Source organism: Labrus mixtus, chromosome 8, assembly GCF_963584025.1.
Source record: "Labrus mixtus chromosome 8, fLabMix1.1, whole genome shotgun sequence".
Taxonomy (NCBI): Eukaryota; Metazoa; Chordata; class Actinopteri; order Labriformes; family Labridae; genus Labrus; species Labrus mixtus.
The window spans coordinates 27,797,203-27,814,368 of record NC_083619.1 but is presented as its reverse complement, the minus strand read 5'-3'; the positions used below and the strand labels follow the sequence as shown (position 1 = coordinate 27,814,368).

General features: G+C 43.8%; 1 protein-coding gene across 4 annotated transcripts in view; it reads left to right on the top strand.

Moving 5' to 3' along the window:
• Positions 1-17,166, top strand: part of LOC132978366 (disco-interacting protein 2 homolog C) — a 158,892-nt gene that overhangs the window by 104,510 nt on the left and 37,216 nt on the right. For all 4 annotated transcript variants that reach the window (XM_061043505.1, XM_061043506.1, XM_061043504.1 and 1 more), the window contains exons 6-11: positions 1,242-1,391; positions 1,758-1,877; positions 3,165-3,362; positions 10,667-10,758; positions 15,114-15,224; positions 16,676-16,799. In XM_061043505.1, the coding sequence (XP_060899488.1) occupies positions 1,242-1,391; positions 1,758-1,877; positions 3,165-3,362; positions 10,667-10,758; positions 15,114-15,224; positions 16,676-16,799 (795 nt within the window). The remainder of the gene's footprint in view (positions 1-1,241; positions 1,392-1,757; positions 1,878-3,164; positions 3,363-10,666; positions 10,759-15,113; positions 15,225-16,675; positions 16,800-17,166) is intronic.

Sequence of the window (17,166 nt, the reverse complement as noted above, 5' to 3'; positions counted from 1 at the left end):
AGGCGAAGTCATCCCTGAAGAAATGGCTGCCGGATTCTGTGAGGGAGTTTTGGTGCTGGTGGAATTTTTTTTAATGTTTTCTTGTGAAATCCAAAACTTAATCTTTCTGAAAGTTTCTCTGCAGGAAGTTGCTGCTCGATCATCCAATCTCTGAGACTTGTTGTTGTTTTTTTTATTATTTCCCTTGCGGTCGCTCCTGGCTAGTCCATTTTTTAAGCCTTTAAGTGCCTCCTGTATAAATAGTCTGATAGATGTATGAACCCTACAGAACTTGAAATTCATCCTCAGGCAACCGTTTAGGCATTTTAATCAGCTCGCTGTGCATTGAGAGCGGCGTTCATTATTTATCTCTGAGTAATAATAATCGTTTCAGGAGGAAAATGGAGACGGGAGCTCTCAGTTTCCTGAGTTAATAACTTTTGTTTTTCTTCACTAATGCTCCTCTATGACGGAGACAAAACGGATTACCTTCACTTTCACCTAACCTCGTGCAGTGTAGGAGTAGAAAAGTCCTCGCCTCGATTAATCAAGATTTTATTTGTCGTCAACTTTGCCCTGAAAATAATCAAAATAATCAAAATAATCAACATGGGCGAGATTACGTCGATTAGAGGTTCTGAATTTCGGTTTCAATTAATTTTCGATTAATTGCCCAGCCCTGATATTTAACTAGTAGGGTCAATTTATGTAGTAGATATTTTGGACCTTACAAGTTTGGACTGGACTTGTGTTCTACTTAACTAGTAAAGTAGTTCTGCCAAAGACCGAACTAGTGCAGCCAACAAGACTGGTACAAAGGATATCGAATAAATACTCAAACGGCTTTCCATACCGGACGATTCATGAGTGGATTCACACCTGTCCTTGGAGCTGTCCACTTGTGATGGGATCACTCAGGAGGACACATGCTAATCCCTGCAGTAAACACAGACAATGAGCCTCATAGTCTTCTTTCAACACTTAGCAGTGATTTCTTTCCATGTTTGCTGTGTTTACAGCGGAATGTTCCAGAGCAAGTGAGCAGATTGAAAACGGTGTAATCTTCAAAATCTGATGTAGTTTACCAGTTGGATGTCTATAACAAACTCTGTCTTGTATCTAACTGGTCCTGATTGTAAGACTGGTTATTGAAACTGTTTAACAGCAGGATGTGTTTGGGGAGGGGGGGGTGTGGGGGGGACCTAACCAAGCCTTCCTCACCCTCCTCGATTCCTCCCCCCCCCCGTTTTCTCACATCCCAGAGAACCACTCTGCCCCTCCAGATGTCACCGGCTACACCAACAACACCCCGGCCGATGGGATCCAGGTGGAGAGAGCCCCGGGCGCTGGCAACACGGCCCAGAAACAGACGCCAAAGTACGGCAACGCCGAGCTGATGGAGACCGGAGACGGTGAGAGAAAGGGCTGGGGTTATGAGTTTTACCAGAGATATGATGAGTGATACTAAATACTTCATCTCACATCACTGAGAGTCATGTTGATGGAGATTTAAAACTCAGGTTGTCACTCAGGATATCGCTCAGTGGAATGTGAACGTGACAACTGCTTACATTCAAGAGTTTTGTCTTAGATTTGCGTCTTTCATCGTGTGTGTGTGTGTGTGTGTGTGTGTGTGTGTGTGTGTGTGTGTGTGTGTGTGTGTGTGTGTGTGTGTGTGTGTGTGTGTGTGTGTGTGTGTGTGTGTGTGTGTGTGTGTGTGTGTGTGTGTGTGTGTGTGTGTGTGTGTGTGTGTGTGTGTGTGTGTGTGTGCTCTGCAGGTGTTCCAGTCAGCAGCAGAGTTTCAGCCAAAATTCAACAACTCGTCAACACCCTGAAGAGACCCAAACGGCCGCCGTTAAGAGAGTTTTTTGTCGACGACTTCGAGGAGCTCCTGGAGGGTAACTTCATTTTCATTAAATACCAAAATAGACACTTTTATTCATGTAAATAGTAAATAGTGATTGATTATGAAATGGCAGCTTTAGGCGAGCAATGAAAGGCCAACAAACCAAATCCAACAAACTTTGCCAAACAGGACGATATCCTTAAGAACATTTCCTTATGTCTGCTGTGGCAGAGGCGAGTCCCACTGATGAATATTCCCTTTTGTTTCCAGCATCAAAAGCTGCAGAGCCCGAAGTCAATTCATTATTTAAGCATGAATAAAATATGTTGGAAAGACTGAGCTCGATTCACGGCACAATGAGAGTGTTTTGATATTCTGTTTTAATCTAGACATCGCATCCTTACTGTAAGTATTCTCTCTGATAAAGAAACAAATAAAGAAACATGGAGTAAATGATGCATTGGTACTCATCACCGCTTCCATAGTTCATATACAACATAATAAACTCAATGACATCAACCCAAGACTACCACAGTACACTTGTTAGATTATCGTGCAGCTGAAAGTGAAAACGTTTCTTGTTTACTTTACAGGAAGAATGTGCGACATGTTCCACATAAATAAATCATAAATCCAGTCTGTCCTGTGTAAATGTGTCTCTGAGTCCTGACTGTCTACAATGAGGGAGAAGCTCGAGTCCCGCTGGCTGTGTTGTTGTCAGAGCCGTGTTTACATGGACGGGACGGCCGGCTCCTCCCCTTGTGTATAAAAGCTGTTTTAGTCAAGAACTGGAGAGAAGAAGAACATACTCACTGATTATTTGAATGTCACAGAATTGTTTTTAGATCACGCTCATTCTGTGAAGCTAGGAGCTAACTAAAGAGCGCTAACGTTAGCATGCTAACACAACAATGCAGGACACAGGCGATTGCAGCTCGAGAGGAGGACATTTTTGTCCGCAGCTCGCTCTAAACTCCTTTGTGCAAACACGAGTGGAGGAGGGTTGCAGGTGTGTCTCTGGAGGAGAGCGGAGGCTTCAGTATGGAGGAGGCGTGGCCTAACAGCAGTTTGTTTTGGTTTCATGCTGGAGCTCAAGGGGGCGACATCTACTGGATCAAAAAGTCACACAGTCTTCCTTTAAAGCTTTATATAAGAAATCTTATGTTATGTTATGTATCTGTACATATGAATACCATGTCACAGGTTGTCTTGACAAATTAAGCTAAGTCTCCATATTTGTAGTTCATTAATAACATACAGCTAACATGTTTGGAATTGTTGGTTTGAATGTTTTGAAATAGGCCCCAAATGTAAAATCTCTGCTCTTATCCTCCTTCAGTCCAGCAGCCAGACCCCAACCAGCCCAAGGCGGAGGGGGCTCAGATGGTGGCCATGCGGGGCGAGCAGCTGGGCGTGGTGACTAATTGGCCCCCGTCTCTGGAGGCGGCTCTGCAGAGGTGGGGCACCATCTCTCCGAAGGCCCCCTGCCTCACCACCATGGACACCAACGGCAAGCCGCTCTACGTGCTCACCTACGGTAAGAAGAGAACGCCGTTTTGACTCAGTGGGGCTGTGAAATGGATTCATGGTTAACTTTTTCATTGTCTCTGTCTGTCTTTAGGCTCATGAATGGTTGTAGTTAAAAACATTAAGGCTCTTATTTTGAATTTTTGTCTGAGGCTGGGAGTACTTTACTTGCTGTTTGAATTTCACCCTGCTTTTATTTTGAAATACTGAAGGCCCTTCCTGTGTAGATGGAAGGTTAGGACATGAACCTAAGCACAGAAACAAGAAGTGGCTAGGGATCACAAAATAAAGTCAAACAGCTCAAAGGAACGGTAAGACTGCTCATCATGATCTTTTTTGATTTGGTTCCCGTCCTGCTTTGACCTTTCCTAGATGATCCAGAATTTAAACATCCTGATGAAACACACTGATAGAAACTCTAAATACTGTATAGAGTACAGCAGAGGGTTTTTTTTTCTTCTCTGACTTTCCTCCTTGTTTTTGTCTGCACATATGGTGGCTTCACAAGCTGATTAACTGAAGCACCAAACAATGTTTAACGCCCGCTGTGTGAGCATAATTCCACTAATGGCAGCCAGACAGAGAGCTAAGCACATTAACAAAGTGTGAAGAAGACGCTTTCAAGAAATCGCTCTGCTACAGACGGTTCTGTAAAGAGCCTGCAGGTTTATGAAATATGTTTTTAAAATGAACTGTTATTGTATCTCTTAGTGACTTACAGAGCAGACCGTGTGGGTCAAACTTCAGTCATAACTTTTTTCTGTGACAGGACTGATCGATTTCTCTCCTTTCAACGCAAGCTTTCAAAAAAATCAGCTCGATTCCTTTGCGTCCTATTGGAGCGTCCTAACTGCTCGTGAGCGACGCAGCTACGTTATGAAAAACACAACACAACAGCTTCTTCTTTAAAGGAAGGATTGTGGTTTTGATTAAAATACATCAAACAGACAATAAAAATGAATCTTATTCACGCTGTTATGTGACTTAACCACTGACTGATTATAAAGATGCATCGTGACTCCGCCTCCTCGATTGACAAGACGAATTTGTCAACAGAGCTGTCAGTCATGGCGCTACAGTTTACCGCTTATAAAGCATCAAATAACTAAATATTATGAAACCTTAATGACATTATCCATGTTATACAGCCGCCCATCAGCAGGGGGAGCTCCAACTGTTGTGGCTTCACTTGTAAGAGAAGTGTCATGACATCCATCTTTTTATACAGTCTAAGGATGTAACCTAAATTAGTGTCTCTTTGGTAAAAGTTTGTTGTTGTTTGAGTCGTTAATTTTCCTCAGCCGACCTTCTCGCTCTAAATATTTGACGTAAAAGCCGCACGGCTGCCAGAGACAGCGAATTCAGACCTGCCTCACAAAGAAGTGTACAAATTAAATCTCAAATCTTTCATAAAGCAAAGGAGAAGACAAAGTCTGCTGAAGCCATAAGTGAGAAGACGAACACGCAGAACAGTCGAATAAATTAAAGAACTGCTTCATCCCAGCTCCATAAACACGTTCACCGCAGCTGAATCACATCACGATCCTAACCGCCTGTTCAACCGCCACCGCCGTTCAAGTCTGTAAACAAAGTGGAACAAAGTCTTTTGAAGTGCTCGAGTCTTTAGAGCCAAAAGTCATTCATCTCCCAAAAACAGCAGCGGAGAAAATGGCTCCGGTTCGAGACGGTGGAGAGCGACTTAGCCACGGTGAACAAAGCTGCTTCTCTCAGGTCCGACCTCCCTGACGTACAGCGGAGAGAATCAGGTGACTTCAAGATGAGCCCAGACACACATTTATACATCACAGAGACACACACACACACACACACTTAGGTATGCTCATGAACAAAGGTAAAACCAGGTCCAGAGTTTAAACAAGTTCACACATCGTTCACTCTAACTACACAATGTCCCAGGATGACCTTAAAAATACAGTCTGAAGTCTGACTCAGATTCTTTATTGTCCCACACAGGAGACATTTCTTTAGCAGCAGGAGCACAACGTTTTTATTTACACAAAGTCTAAATAAAGACGGTCAAATTCAAGACACAACACGATCCCGAATTTCCCCTCTGGGGATCAATAAAGTACTATCCTAATATAAAACATGGCAGCAAAATCAGTCACCAAGATGTTCATTTTCACTAAGATATGTAAAGTGAAATGTGGAGGTGTGCAAATGTGCAATTAAAGGCACAGTATGTAGATTCTGCCACCAGGGGGCTCTCAATCAAAAAAATAACAAAAGATGACGTCGAGGCTGGCGGGGAATCATGGGAGTGATTCTCCTAGCTATTCGGTGAAAACGAACTCTCAAGACGACTGGGCGAACCCGACCTGAGGAAGAGAATATGTTTACCGACATTGATTGTGTGCCTCAATTTCATCTTTCGTTATCGTTTTGATTGAGAGCCCCCTGGTGGAGGAATCTACATACTGTGCCTTTAACTGCACATTTGCTCAGGGACAACAGATGGAAATTAGCTAGCTAGCTAAATCTGGTACAATGCATCTCTTCTCTTCTGAGACTAGTTTTCTTTTGTACACTGTCCCTGATTCAAATAAACGACATAAACTTGATTTTCCTGGTACGGGAATTTGTCTTGGATTCCCGTGCTGCACACATTTAACTGCCTCCACTGTCATACTAATAATAAATAACAATATAAACAACGATCAACAATCCTCAGTCAATGATTTTTACTTCAAAATTGCTGATAAATCGACCTTCAGGGTAGTGCGTCTGATCTCTAAAATATCCAGAAATGATCAACAAACTGGGGCCGAACTGTCTCCACTGACTTCAGCTATCAGATCAAATGAGCAACGAGTGCAAGAATTTCCTCTGACATGCGGCGCCGGCGTGGGAGTGAAAACGGACGACGAGAAAAAGAAGACATTTTTTAATAAATGTTGCATTTGAAGAACAAGATTACACCGGCATTCACTTTTTCACCACACTTGATAACACACGCTGATTAACTCAAAGGATAAACGCTGCATCATCCCCACTGCATCAACCTTTTTCATTTACAAAAACTGTGTGTGTGTGCGTGTGTGTGTGTGTGTGTGTGCGTGCGTGTGTGCGTGCGTGCGTGCGTGTGCGTGTGTGTGTGTGTGCGCGTGTGTGTGAGGGAACAAACTGATTTGTGTGGAGTGAGCTTGCCGCTGATGATGAGGCGAGATGAGTGCTCACCAGACTGTGAAATTTTCTTCAGCCAGCAGCACTCGGGAGTCCTCCACCGGAGAGACAACAACATGGTGAGGCTGTGTGTGTGTGTGTGTGTGTGTGTGTGTGTGTGGTGTGCAGTGCTGAATCTAAATCTCCATCTCTCATTCCTGTGTCGTCTCTCTTTGATGTCGGCTGACAAGGACAAACTTGTTTTGTCTCTTCCTGTCGAGTCGTCGTCCTCCACCCTCCTGAGAACACACAGAATTCATGATACTGAATTTTCCCGCTGTCCTCAAACTCAGCCCCTCGCTGCTCTGCACTGCAGATAACCCCCACATGTTTGGCAGATATGAACCGCAGTTGCCTCCGAGGCTTTGATCGTCTGTACACAACACAGCTGACATTATTTATCAGCAGATCTTCGTCATCGATTGCTGCACACTGTGTGGGGGAGACGTTCACTCTTCATGCTGTGTGTGTTTCTTGTTTGACTTTATTTCTCTGATTATTCTCTGTGCGCAAATCTGTTTGTGTTGGGGTGTTTTCAGTGGACTACAAATCCTGTTAAAAAACTACAAAAAGACAAAGAACAGGCCGTCAACAGAGTTGCATCACTACCTTTATCACATCTGTCCAAAACTCCCCTTCAGGATCCGCTGTACTGACAGTCCAGGGTCAATATAAAAGCAGAAGGGAAATAGAAGGGATACTGTAGGAGCTACTGGAGTCCCACCTGCATTACACTCCACCACCTATAGGGAGTCAGCAGGGGGGATTTAGCCCATGAATTGAGACATAAAGAGTGAGTCCTGCATCAGTGTGTCCACTTCAAACTCCTTATCATGACCTACAAAGCCCTCCATAACCTGGCTCCCCCTCACCTCTCTGAGATCGTCCACCTGCACGTTCAGGTCTGCTGATGCAAATTTCTCAAGGTTCTCGTTCTAAATCCACTCTGATCCTGTATTTGATCATGTCTATAAACCCCTCTATTTCAGCCCTGCTCAGAACAGGCTGTTTCTGTGTCTGTACCTTTAAATATGTAAATGAGCTGTGTCTGACCACGCCCCCTCTCTGGAAGGGCTTGGGTGTACTCGGTGCTTTCTCGCTCCATGTCCTATTGTTTACGGTGAGAAGGCAGACTCAGAGGGCCGAACAAACACCTAGCTGTGGGAGTGTCACCCACCTGGGGGAGGGGCTACTGCCCTTTGTGATGTCATGAAGGGAAAGTCTCCAAACGGCCTTTTTGAGCACACATTTTCTGAAAAGTGGAGCAGGCAGAAGACGGAGAGGATGGACTTTTCTCATCATTGGGGGGTTTGTAGACGGACTAGAGACACATGTTAGAGTTAGAGGAACATGGTGAAGAGGATTTTACAGAATATTTGACCTTTAATATTCTAATTGTTTTGCTCCAAGGAGGACTTTTTCTTTATGCGCACAGAGACAAACATCCAGCTTTCAGTTCACTCACCCTTTACAGAAACGAGAATCATCAAATGACATTAATCACCCAGAATGTTTCCCACATTAATCTGGTTTGAGTTAACCTTCCTTCTGTGGAACAAGGGCTCAGAACGACCCTTTGAACCACTTTTGTTCTTGGAGTCATGTCCTAAAAGAGCAGCGGCCGTGGTTATCTAATTTCTGAACAAAAGCAGCCCTTTCCATTAGGTTATACCAGATGATTCCTTCTCCTCTCCTCGGAGGACAAAAGGCTCCTTGATGTGTTTCTATGGCGAGGCTGAGTCATGTCATCAAACTTTAAAAAAAAACAAAAAAAACAAACAGACCCCAGCTCTGCACAGAAACACTGTGATTACATCTGAAGCTGCCGGGGGAGATTCTTTCCAACAAGGCGGCAAGGAGTCCTCTCCTCTGATTGTTGAACATGTTTTCCAGCTGGTGGATGGAGGGATGCCACCTCCAGGGTGTCCGCTGTTACTGCTGAAGGGTCCTTGAAGTAGACTTCTCGAAACCTGCATCATCCAAACATTGTTTCAGCATTGCAGAAGTTGTTCCTAAACTTACAGAAACAACAGCTTCCTCCTGCTGTTCATGGATACCAGGAGGGAGATGCTGAGGACTTAAAGTCTTCCTACGTCTTATAGGACAATAACTCACCCTTTTTTCTACATACTCCATAATGTGTAGTTTGTGTCAGTATAGAGGTAGAGGGCTGTTTTAATGTTTCGGGCTCGTGTCCACTAATGCAGGTTTTTTGTGCCGACAGTGCCCATTTTTAAAGAGGACATATTATCCCCCTCCTCCACCTTTTCAAACAGTCCTCTGTGGTCTAAATGAAACATCTGTGCTGTGCTTTGGTCAAAATATAACATGAATCAAGCACCAGAGGAGGTTTGTGACCCTGTATAAACCAGCTCTCTCAGAACGCTCTGTTTTGGTGTGTGTGTCTCTTTAAATGTAATGACCCCCCCGTAGTTTTCCCCGTAGACATCACTCCTCTGTAGAGAGAATAAAAATGGCAGACGTGTGCAAAAGTTTTGTTTTAGGCTGGGGGTGGAGTCCATGGGGGGAGATATCAGGGGAGGGGAGGGGATTTTTTTTTTTTTTACCAGAATCCCACTGTGACATCACAAGGAGAGCACATTAGAAACAGAGCATTGATCTCTGTGTTGTAAGACTTATGCAGACCACAAACAAAGGACTGGATGGTTTATTTCACATGTTGTGGGTCAGTAGACTCTCAGGTTACCCAAACATATGCTCAAAAACACTGTAGCAGTGGATTTTTCACAATGTGTCTCCTTTAATACAAATCAAAGCTGTTCAGTGTCTTCAGCACTCAGAGACTTAAGTGCATTAAAACACTAGCTTTTTTTATTATCGCTGCATTCAAAGCACTCTCAGTCTTTAACCTTCAAAGCTTTAAAAACAGTCGTCATGCAGATGTTGACAGTGATTTTCCGCTAACCTTTTCTAGCAGCTTTAATTAAACAAAATATCAAAATGAGCTCGTTGAGAACACCAATGGGTGTCTGTTATATCTGCTGATTCATTAATTAAATTCCAGTTTTCATTGCACTTCTCATCAAGTCCCACGTCTCGTAAGTGACTCACTGTTGCTCCGTCTTAGTTTGTGATTGTCTTCATTCTTTCTCTCTCCTGTCTTTGTTTCCCCCTCGTGGGACCCCTGAGCTCTTCTCCTTTTCTTCCCTTCATTAGCTCTGACAAACATCAGAAAAAACCTCATTCAGTGTTAGAAAAAACAATGAGGAATCCACGCCGGGTCGCTCATGCATAATATCTGCGTCTGCCAGTCTAAATGAGCGGGAATAAAAAGAGGAAGGCAAAGGATGGAAATTGATTCTTTTGTAGCGTGATGAGACTTTAATGAGACGACTCCGCCTCGATCGAAATGATTTGATTTGACTCTTTCAGTAAATATTCTCAGGATATCAGAGACGTCTGCAAAATCAGAACATTTGTTGAACTGCTTCTCAAACTTTTCCAAGTGTTTGTATTTCAAAGCTCTGCAATCTGTGAGTAAAGTATGAACGTTCATGGATTCAATTAGACAACAGTGCTGAGGCGGAGTTTTGGGGTTTTCTGGATGTTACTAAACCTTGAAATGAATCGTCTCCCCAGCAGTCTGCCGGCCAGGTGACGTAATGTGTTTCTAAACATCGAGTGTCACGTCGATGCCGTAACTTCTAGCATGTGTGGACTCATGATGTCATCCTTTGTTTCCACTTCACAATCTTGTGGAAAAAGTCAAACAAAGTAGTAGAAGTATATGACTTCAAAAAGTTCCCGCCAAACGTTACTCTCTTTTTAACATTTGACAAAACAAAGGATCAGGACTCCTGGATTCAGTCTTTTCAAAACGTTCCCCCTCAAAAAGAACACGGTGGTCCCTTTTTTTTCAGATTCATTTTGGGGGCTTTTTGTGCCTTTATTGTACAGGTTGGACTGTGGATAGATTCAGAAATCAGAGAGAGAAAGAGATGGAGTGACATTCTGGAAAGAAGCCACAGGTCGGATTCAAACCCAAGGCGGCCCGCCTGGAGGACAACATCCTCCGTACATGGTCCTGCACCAGCGCCTCACGGTGGTCCTTTCATGAACAGCTCTTTAGGTTTTGTGTAATAACAATAGTTTTTCTGTATTTGTGTTTAGGAAAACTGTGGTCCAGGAGTGTGAAGGTGGCGTACAACCTGCTGCACAAACTGGGAACCAAACAGGAGCCGCTCGTCAGACCTGGAGACCGGGTAAGAGGAAAACCCAAAGGCACAATGATAATGAATGAATGAATGGACTGTGGAAGAACACAGAGAGTTAAAAAAAAAACAGAAATCAAAAGTTTTAGTGAACAACTCGAGTTAGTAGAAGAGCTGACCTTCCTGATGCACTGAGCTGGCGATGGCTTTGTTGTGGGCGGCTGTGCCTCAGTGGTGGAGTCAGTCATTTCCTAACCGCAAGGTCTGGGGTTCGATTCCCATGACGGGTGTCATTCAACCGGGATTGGGTTGAAAGGGATTTTTTTTTTTTCTGGCCTGGGATTGGGATGAGTCAGGATTATTTTTGTGGGAGTGCGATGGGACGGGAGTCATTCTATCGGGATTGGGACAGGATGGCATTTAAACAAAAAAAAGTATTTCCCGGGACTATTTTTGTTGGTGTGGGATGGGACGGGGGTGAAAGACAACGTTCCTTTGTCAGCCTCAGCCTTTACAATTTTTTCTAACATATTCCTTCAGTGGAAAACATTTGGGATGGGAGAGATTCTGTTGGGATTTATTTGGAAGGGATTTTGAATTTTATTATTCTGGCCTGGGATTGGGATGGGACGGGATTATTTTTGTTTGTGTGGGATGGGACGGGGGTGAAAGACAACGCGTCCCGTGTCATCCTCTGCCTCAGACTTCGGTCTTTTCAGTTTTTTCTAACATATGTCTTCAGTGGAAAATATTTCAAACGAGTTCCACTCCTTTTTGAAAAGTTAGACCCCAAAAACCTGAGCGAACAAAACCAATTATCTGAAAGAATTTGAGTCGACCTCATAAAAAGAACAAGACAATGTTTTTTCCTTCTTTTCTTTGAAATCAAGCTTTTCAAGAATGAGCAATCACATCAGACCTTTCCCTCGGTCGCCTCTTTGGTTTCATGGATTTAAAACAGCACGGGTCAAAACTGTTTACTGACGTAAACCCTGAGCAGACACATGGAGTCAGAACTCAATATTTAAAAAAAAGAAGGGACACATGTGTAATCCTTCCTTCCTTTCCAGTCAGTGCAGTCACTCAGGGCCTCTTTAACCCGCTCTGCACACGCCTCCACACATCAGCACTCGATCACGCTGAAGTGGAAAAAGTTGAAGTCATAGTCCCCACATGTGTGAGCAGGAATGTGACGTCTCTGTTCTCCTTCTTTCATCTTTATTTGAAGCTCGGTTTCCTGCTCAGCCGGAGACTCAATCCAGACCGGCTTGATTCCAGTGTGTTGTGTTTCTCAGTCAGACGGGTGTGTGTGTGTGTTTGAATAACAGATAATTAAAGTGTGAACTACAAACTGGTCTTTTTCTCTCTTTTACTGAGGGTAGAAGAAGAAGAACACCGAGACATGACCGTGTTGTTCTCCATGTTTGGACAGAGGAATGTGTCTTACAGGATAATTTTAGAAAAGAGTTTAGACGGCCGAGGAGACTCATTAAAATAAATGTATGACTCCCACCTTCCAGTTTTCTTCACTTTTGAACTTGAAGTTACCACCTAAACATTTAAAGTTCTTCCATTTCATCTTCCCTTCCTGTGACTGGAGACTCTCTCAGTTTCTACTGCACTTTTCTAAGTACTCAAAGACTCTTAAAGGTCCCATATTCTTCTTTTTCTGGTTTTATATGCTCTTTAGTGTGTTTTCCAAGTGTCCTGTGCATGTTTAGGCACATCTATGTGCAAAAATTCAAAGTCTGCGGAAACGCGGCTTCTCCTACGTCCTCCTGTTAGCTGTAGCATTAGCCGCATGTAACGCTCGGTTCTAGCCCCCCTCGATAAAAAATTTGTCAGTGCGGCGTCATTGTCAGTGTGAGATCACTGATCTAAGCCCATTGGCTCGTTGTGGCCCTGCAGCTCATGTTGAAATTTCCGAGACGCGTGCTGAGCAACTGACCAATAACGACAGAGCGGATCGGCAGACCAATCAGAGCAGACTTGGCCCACGTGGGGTCTAACAGTGGGGGCTCAACAGAGTGTAGCTGACGGACTCAGAGCGGAGAGGGAGCAAGGAGGAGCAGTACATGAAAACAGACACTTTTTTCGGACTTTATCTATTGTGAACGTACAAAAGTAGGAACATAGATTAAATATACGAACCCCAAAAAGGGCAGAATATGACCTCTTTAAAGGTCGAATTTTATTGCAATCTTTACATTCAAATATCGAAAACAAAAATAAAAATTGACTAAACCGATGTTAGATATATTTTTTTGTTGAGTGCTTCCGTCACCTCAAATATTTCCAACAGTTATCAAAACCAAAGAAATCCTTCATTTTATTTTATCCTTCATTTCGTGTCTGTCGGCAGCCGCCATGACAGACACGAAATGTTTATCCTTGCCGTGGAAACACCGGTTGTTGCGTCTAAGACCGCTGCATAAGGAAGTTTGAGCTGCTACTGGAAGCTGCCGTTCTGTTGGGATAAAAACGTCATGTAAATGATACTCTGATACATTAGCTCGTCGGTAAAGATATTCTCTTCCTCAGGTCGGTTTCACCCGTTCGTCTTGACTACGGGTAGCACGGAGTTCGTTTTCACCGGGGGAGGGGGGGAGAGAGGGAGTAGCTGAGAGAATCACTCCCATGATTCCCCGCCAGCCTCGACGTCATCTCTTGTTATTGTTCTGATCGAGAGCCCCCTGGTGGTGGATTTTACATACGGTGCCTTTAACATAGACTAACAACAAATGTGTGCATTCTTCAGATTACAGAGAAGAGTATCTGTTAAGATTCTGCCTTTGTGCGTGATGCTTCCAGAATTCAAAATCAGTTGGCCGCTCATGCAGAAAACGATAGCCAATTGGGAATGAGCGGACTGAAGAAGGAAGCAGAACAACAACAGCAAATTCCTTCTTACTCACCCTCATGCTCTTAACATGTGCAGCCCTTGTTCATTTCCACGACTTCATCCATAGTATCAGATTTGGTGAGATCTCCAGTGTTTAGAGTCAGGACTCGTACTGTGTGTGGTGTGCTGTTTTGCTCTCCACGCAAAGCGTATATGCCGCCGTGTGTTGACTTTCTCACCTTTTCAACATCTGTTCTTCAAATCTTCCCTTAGTGGGTCAGCCGTTAGTGAAGTGTTCACACAGTGTGACGTTGTTGAGTCTCTGCCGCCTCGTGCACACAGACGCAGCAGCGGGAAGTCGACTCCTCTCCTCTCTCGCTGGTATCATCCACATATGAAACCTGATCGGCTCCGATGAGACCTGCACATGTCAACATCAGTCCTGTTAAAGCATCATTACTCCACTCTCATTCACTCAGGTGCACTTAGCTTATAGCTTCGACCCTGTGCCCCCCTCGTGCAACACACACACATACACACACACACACACACACACACACACACTTACACACACTTGTATGCAGTCCCAGTACTGTATATTGAAGCCATTAGGCAGCACTTAGACCGGGCTTCACTGTTATCATAACGACATGCAACTGGAGCCAATCTGCATCCAGCACGCCCCGAGCAGGAGATAACGGGTTCTGCTGTGACGGTATAGAAACATGTCGGAGCTGGTTGTTCATGTCCTGAATGTAGCAGATAGAAATCTCTTAAAAAGGAAACATTAAATATGAGCTTTCATGTTGTAGACATGGACATGAAAGTGCTGTGAAATCTTCAGAAAAATGCTGAAGCAGAAAATATATTACTCCTCACCATAAAGATAAATTCTACATTTCATTCAGCAGTCGCGTTTATCCAAAGGGAGGAACATCAGAGAGAACAACACAAGCAGGAAGTGCAAATCAAACAGCTGTATGTCTGATCGGACACACAGGTGATGCTCAGAGGTCTATAGCCTCTGTACACGGGGCGTGTGAGGCTACCGGCGCCCCATATGCTGCATGTTAACACTTTCACTACACTGTTGTAGTTTATTGTCTTTTCTTTACAGATGTCATCTTTGTTGTACTATATAACAGCTGAATGTTGCCTCAGTGTGACAGTGGAAGATTGAGCTGAAGTGAAATGAGCTGAAACAGAGAGCACGACGCTGAAGGGTATAAATAAAAACCTCTCACAGCCTAGAGAGGGACAGATAATGGACAGTGATGGCAGAGAGGGGGAGGGAAACATTCGGATGTCTGATGGGCAGCAAAAGAAAAAGTAGTCAAAACAACTCAGCAGAAAGATTTAGGAAGGGAAATAGAGACATGGAGCAGATATAGCAGCTTTGTTATTCTCTAAAACATAACACCTCCACGTCTGGACATTTTCTATTATTTGGCAGAATTTGTTTGGATTGTTCAGATTTAAAGAGACACAGCCGGGGATTTCTTGCGTCATATTTTTCTTACCTCACCCCTCTAACTCAGCAGTCCTGTGTCGTTCTGCCCCGCAGGTGGCGCTGGTTTTCCCGAACAACGACCCCGCTGCCTTCATGACGGCGTTTTACGGCTGTCTGCTGGCCGAGGTCGTCCCCGTGCCGATAGAGGTGCCGCTGACCAGGAAGGTAAGCTTTCATGACGCACACACACAGAGCATATTACTGAGACTGTTTCTCTCATATTCTGTACCTTGCTCTGTGGATAAGAAAACTACATTCATTTAAGTTGCAAAGTCCCAGAAGTCGTATAACTCTTTTCCATAACACAGCAGACATGCATGAAAAAACACCTGCATGTGTATAAAGTATCAACAGAGAAAAGACTGAGAGAAAGAAGCAGAAAAATGTGTCAATAAAAATGATTTTTTTATTGTTTTGCAAAGTTGCCTCTAACACCAACTTTTCCAGTTTTGATCTTTGTTGTCTTTATTGTGTTCAAACCACAAAGTGTATACAAAGATGGACGTCAAGACAGCCTTAAAAAAAGTGAGGCCAAAACACTGACTGGCTGCAGTATAGGTCATAAGCTCCGCCTCCTCCATGTTAACAGGCGGGACATGGGTCAAACTGTAAAATCAAGATATATTTATTTATATGTTGTAGTGACCCCAAATGAACAGTGTGTGGAGCAAAGGCTCATGGGAATGTTTAAAGCCCAGTCATGTGGTTGTTAATAATTGATAATTGCACGTGTTTAATGGCGTTTCCACGGTGATGGAGAATGTGATTTCAGTTCATGTTTGTTACACTGAGTGTGAGAGCTGTCGCAGTTATAGACCTCTGACCTCTGACCTCTGACATTACATAATGTCTGTTATTTATTACAATGGGGCGGCTGTGGCTCAGTGGTAGAGTCGGTTGTCTACGGAAGGGTCGGGGGTTCGATCCCCAGCTCCTGCAGCCACATGGGCAAGACACTTAACCCCAAGAGTATGAATTTTACCCAGCAGCCTCTACCACCAGTGTGTGATTGTGTAGGTGTGACCTGCGGTGTAAAAACACTTTGAGTAGTCAGAAAACTAGAAAAGCTCAAGTCCAGTTACCATAAAATGAAGAAGAAATCTTTTAGTCGTTTTAGTCATGCAGACAGAGAAAGAGAGAAACCGTTCGGCTGCTCTCTGTTGTTTGAAACAGAAACAGTTTGTCCTCAGGCTGTTTCTTCTTTTCTTCACGTCAGGCAGCATTAGGGGGAGAGAAAAAGACACTTAGCACAGTCTAACAGCGTTAATTCACACCAGTCGATGGTCCCGATTCTCCGCCTGGGGGTTAGGGGGGGATTGTGTTAAATACATGAGTCATTAGAAAGGGGGCTGCGGTGAGTCACAGTGCAGCACAGAGGACACTGAGACATGCTGAGAGTTAATCAGAGCCAAACGTCTGTGAAGAAAACACCAAGAAACTAAATGTTTGTTTGAGTCATGGCCGCAGAGAGCCGTAACTGTCCAATCAGGACGGGCCGAAGTGTGTGTGTGTCACAGCTAGCGGAGGGTCAGAGAGCAAAGGGGGGTGATCGGGAACAAGAAGCAGATATTTATCTGTTTCACAGTCAGATGATGATTCTCTGTGTCTCCCTCCAGGATGCAGGCAGTCAGCAGATCGGCTTCCTGTTGGGGAGCTGTGGAGTGACGGCGGCTCTGACCAGCGACGCCTGCCATAAAGGGTTACCCAAGAGTCCCACTGGAGAGATCCCACAGTTCAAAGGTCTCACTGAACTACACACTGACATGTTATCCCCTCACACAGAGGCACAAACTCACAAACAGGAAGTGATGCAGAAAGAATCGATATTAAGTGTGGGAAGAAAGTCATGCAACAAGAAGCTGTTTGACAGCTGTGGAAACGTTTTTCATTCACCTGTGAGAAATATTTATTTCCTGAAATAACAACTTAATCTGATCATTTTATTGACTTAACGAGATAGTCGTCTCAAAATGATGAGCAATTATTTAAAGAAAAAGAAAAATCTGCTCTGTTTCTCTGAATTTATAACTTCACTATTTTGTGAATCAAGAAAAACAGAGAAGATTTTTTTATCGTTTCATTCAACGTTTCTTGTATTTCCAAGAGG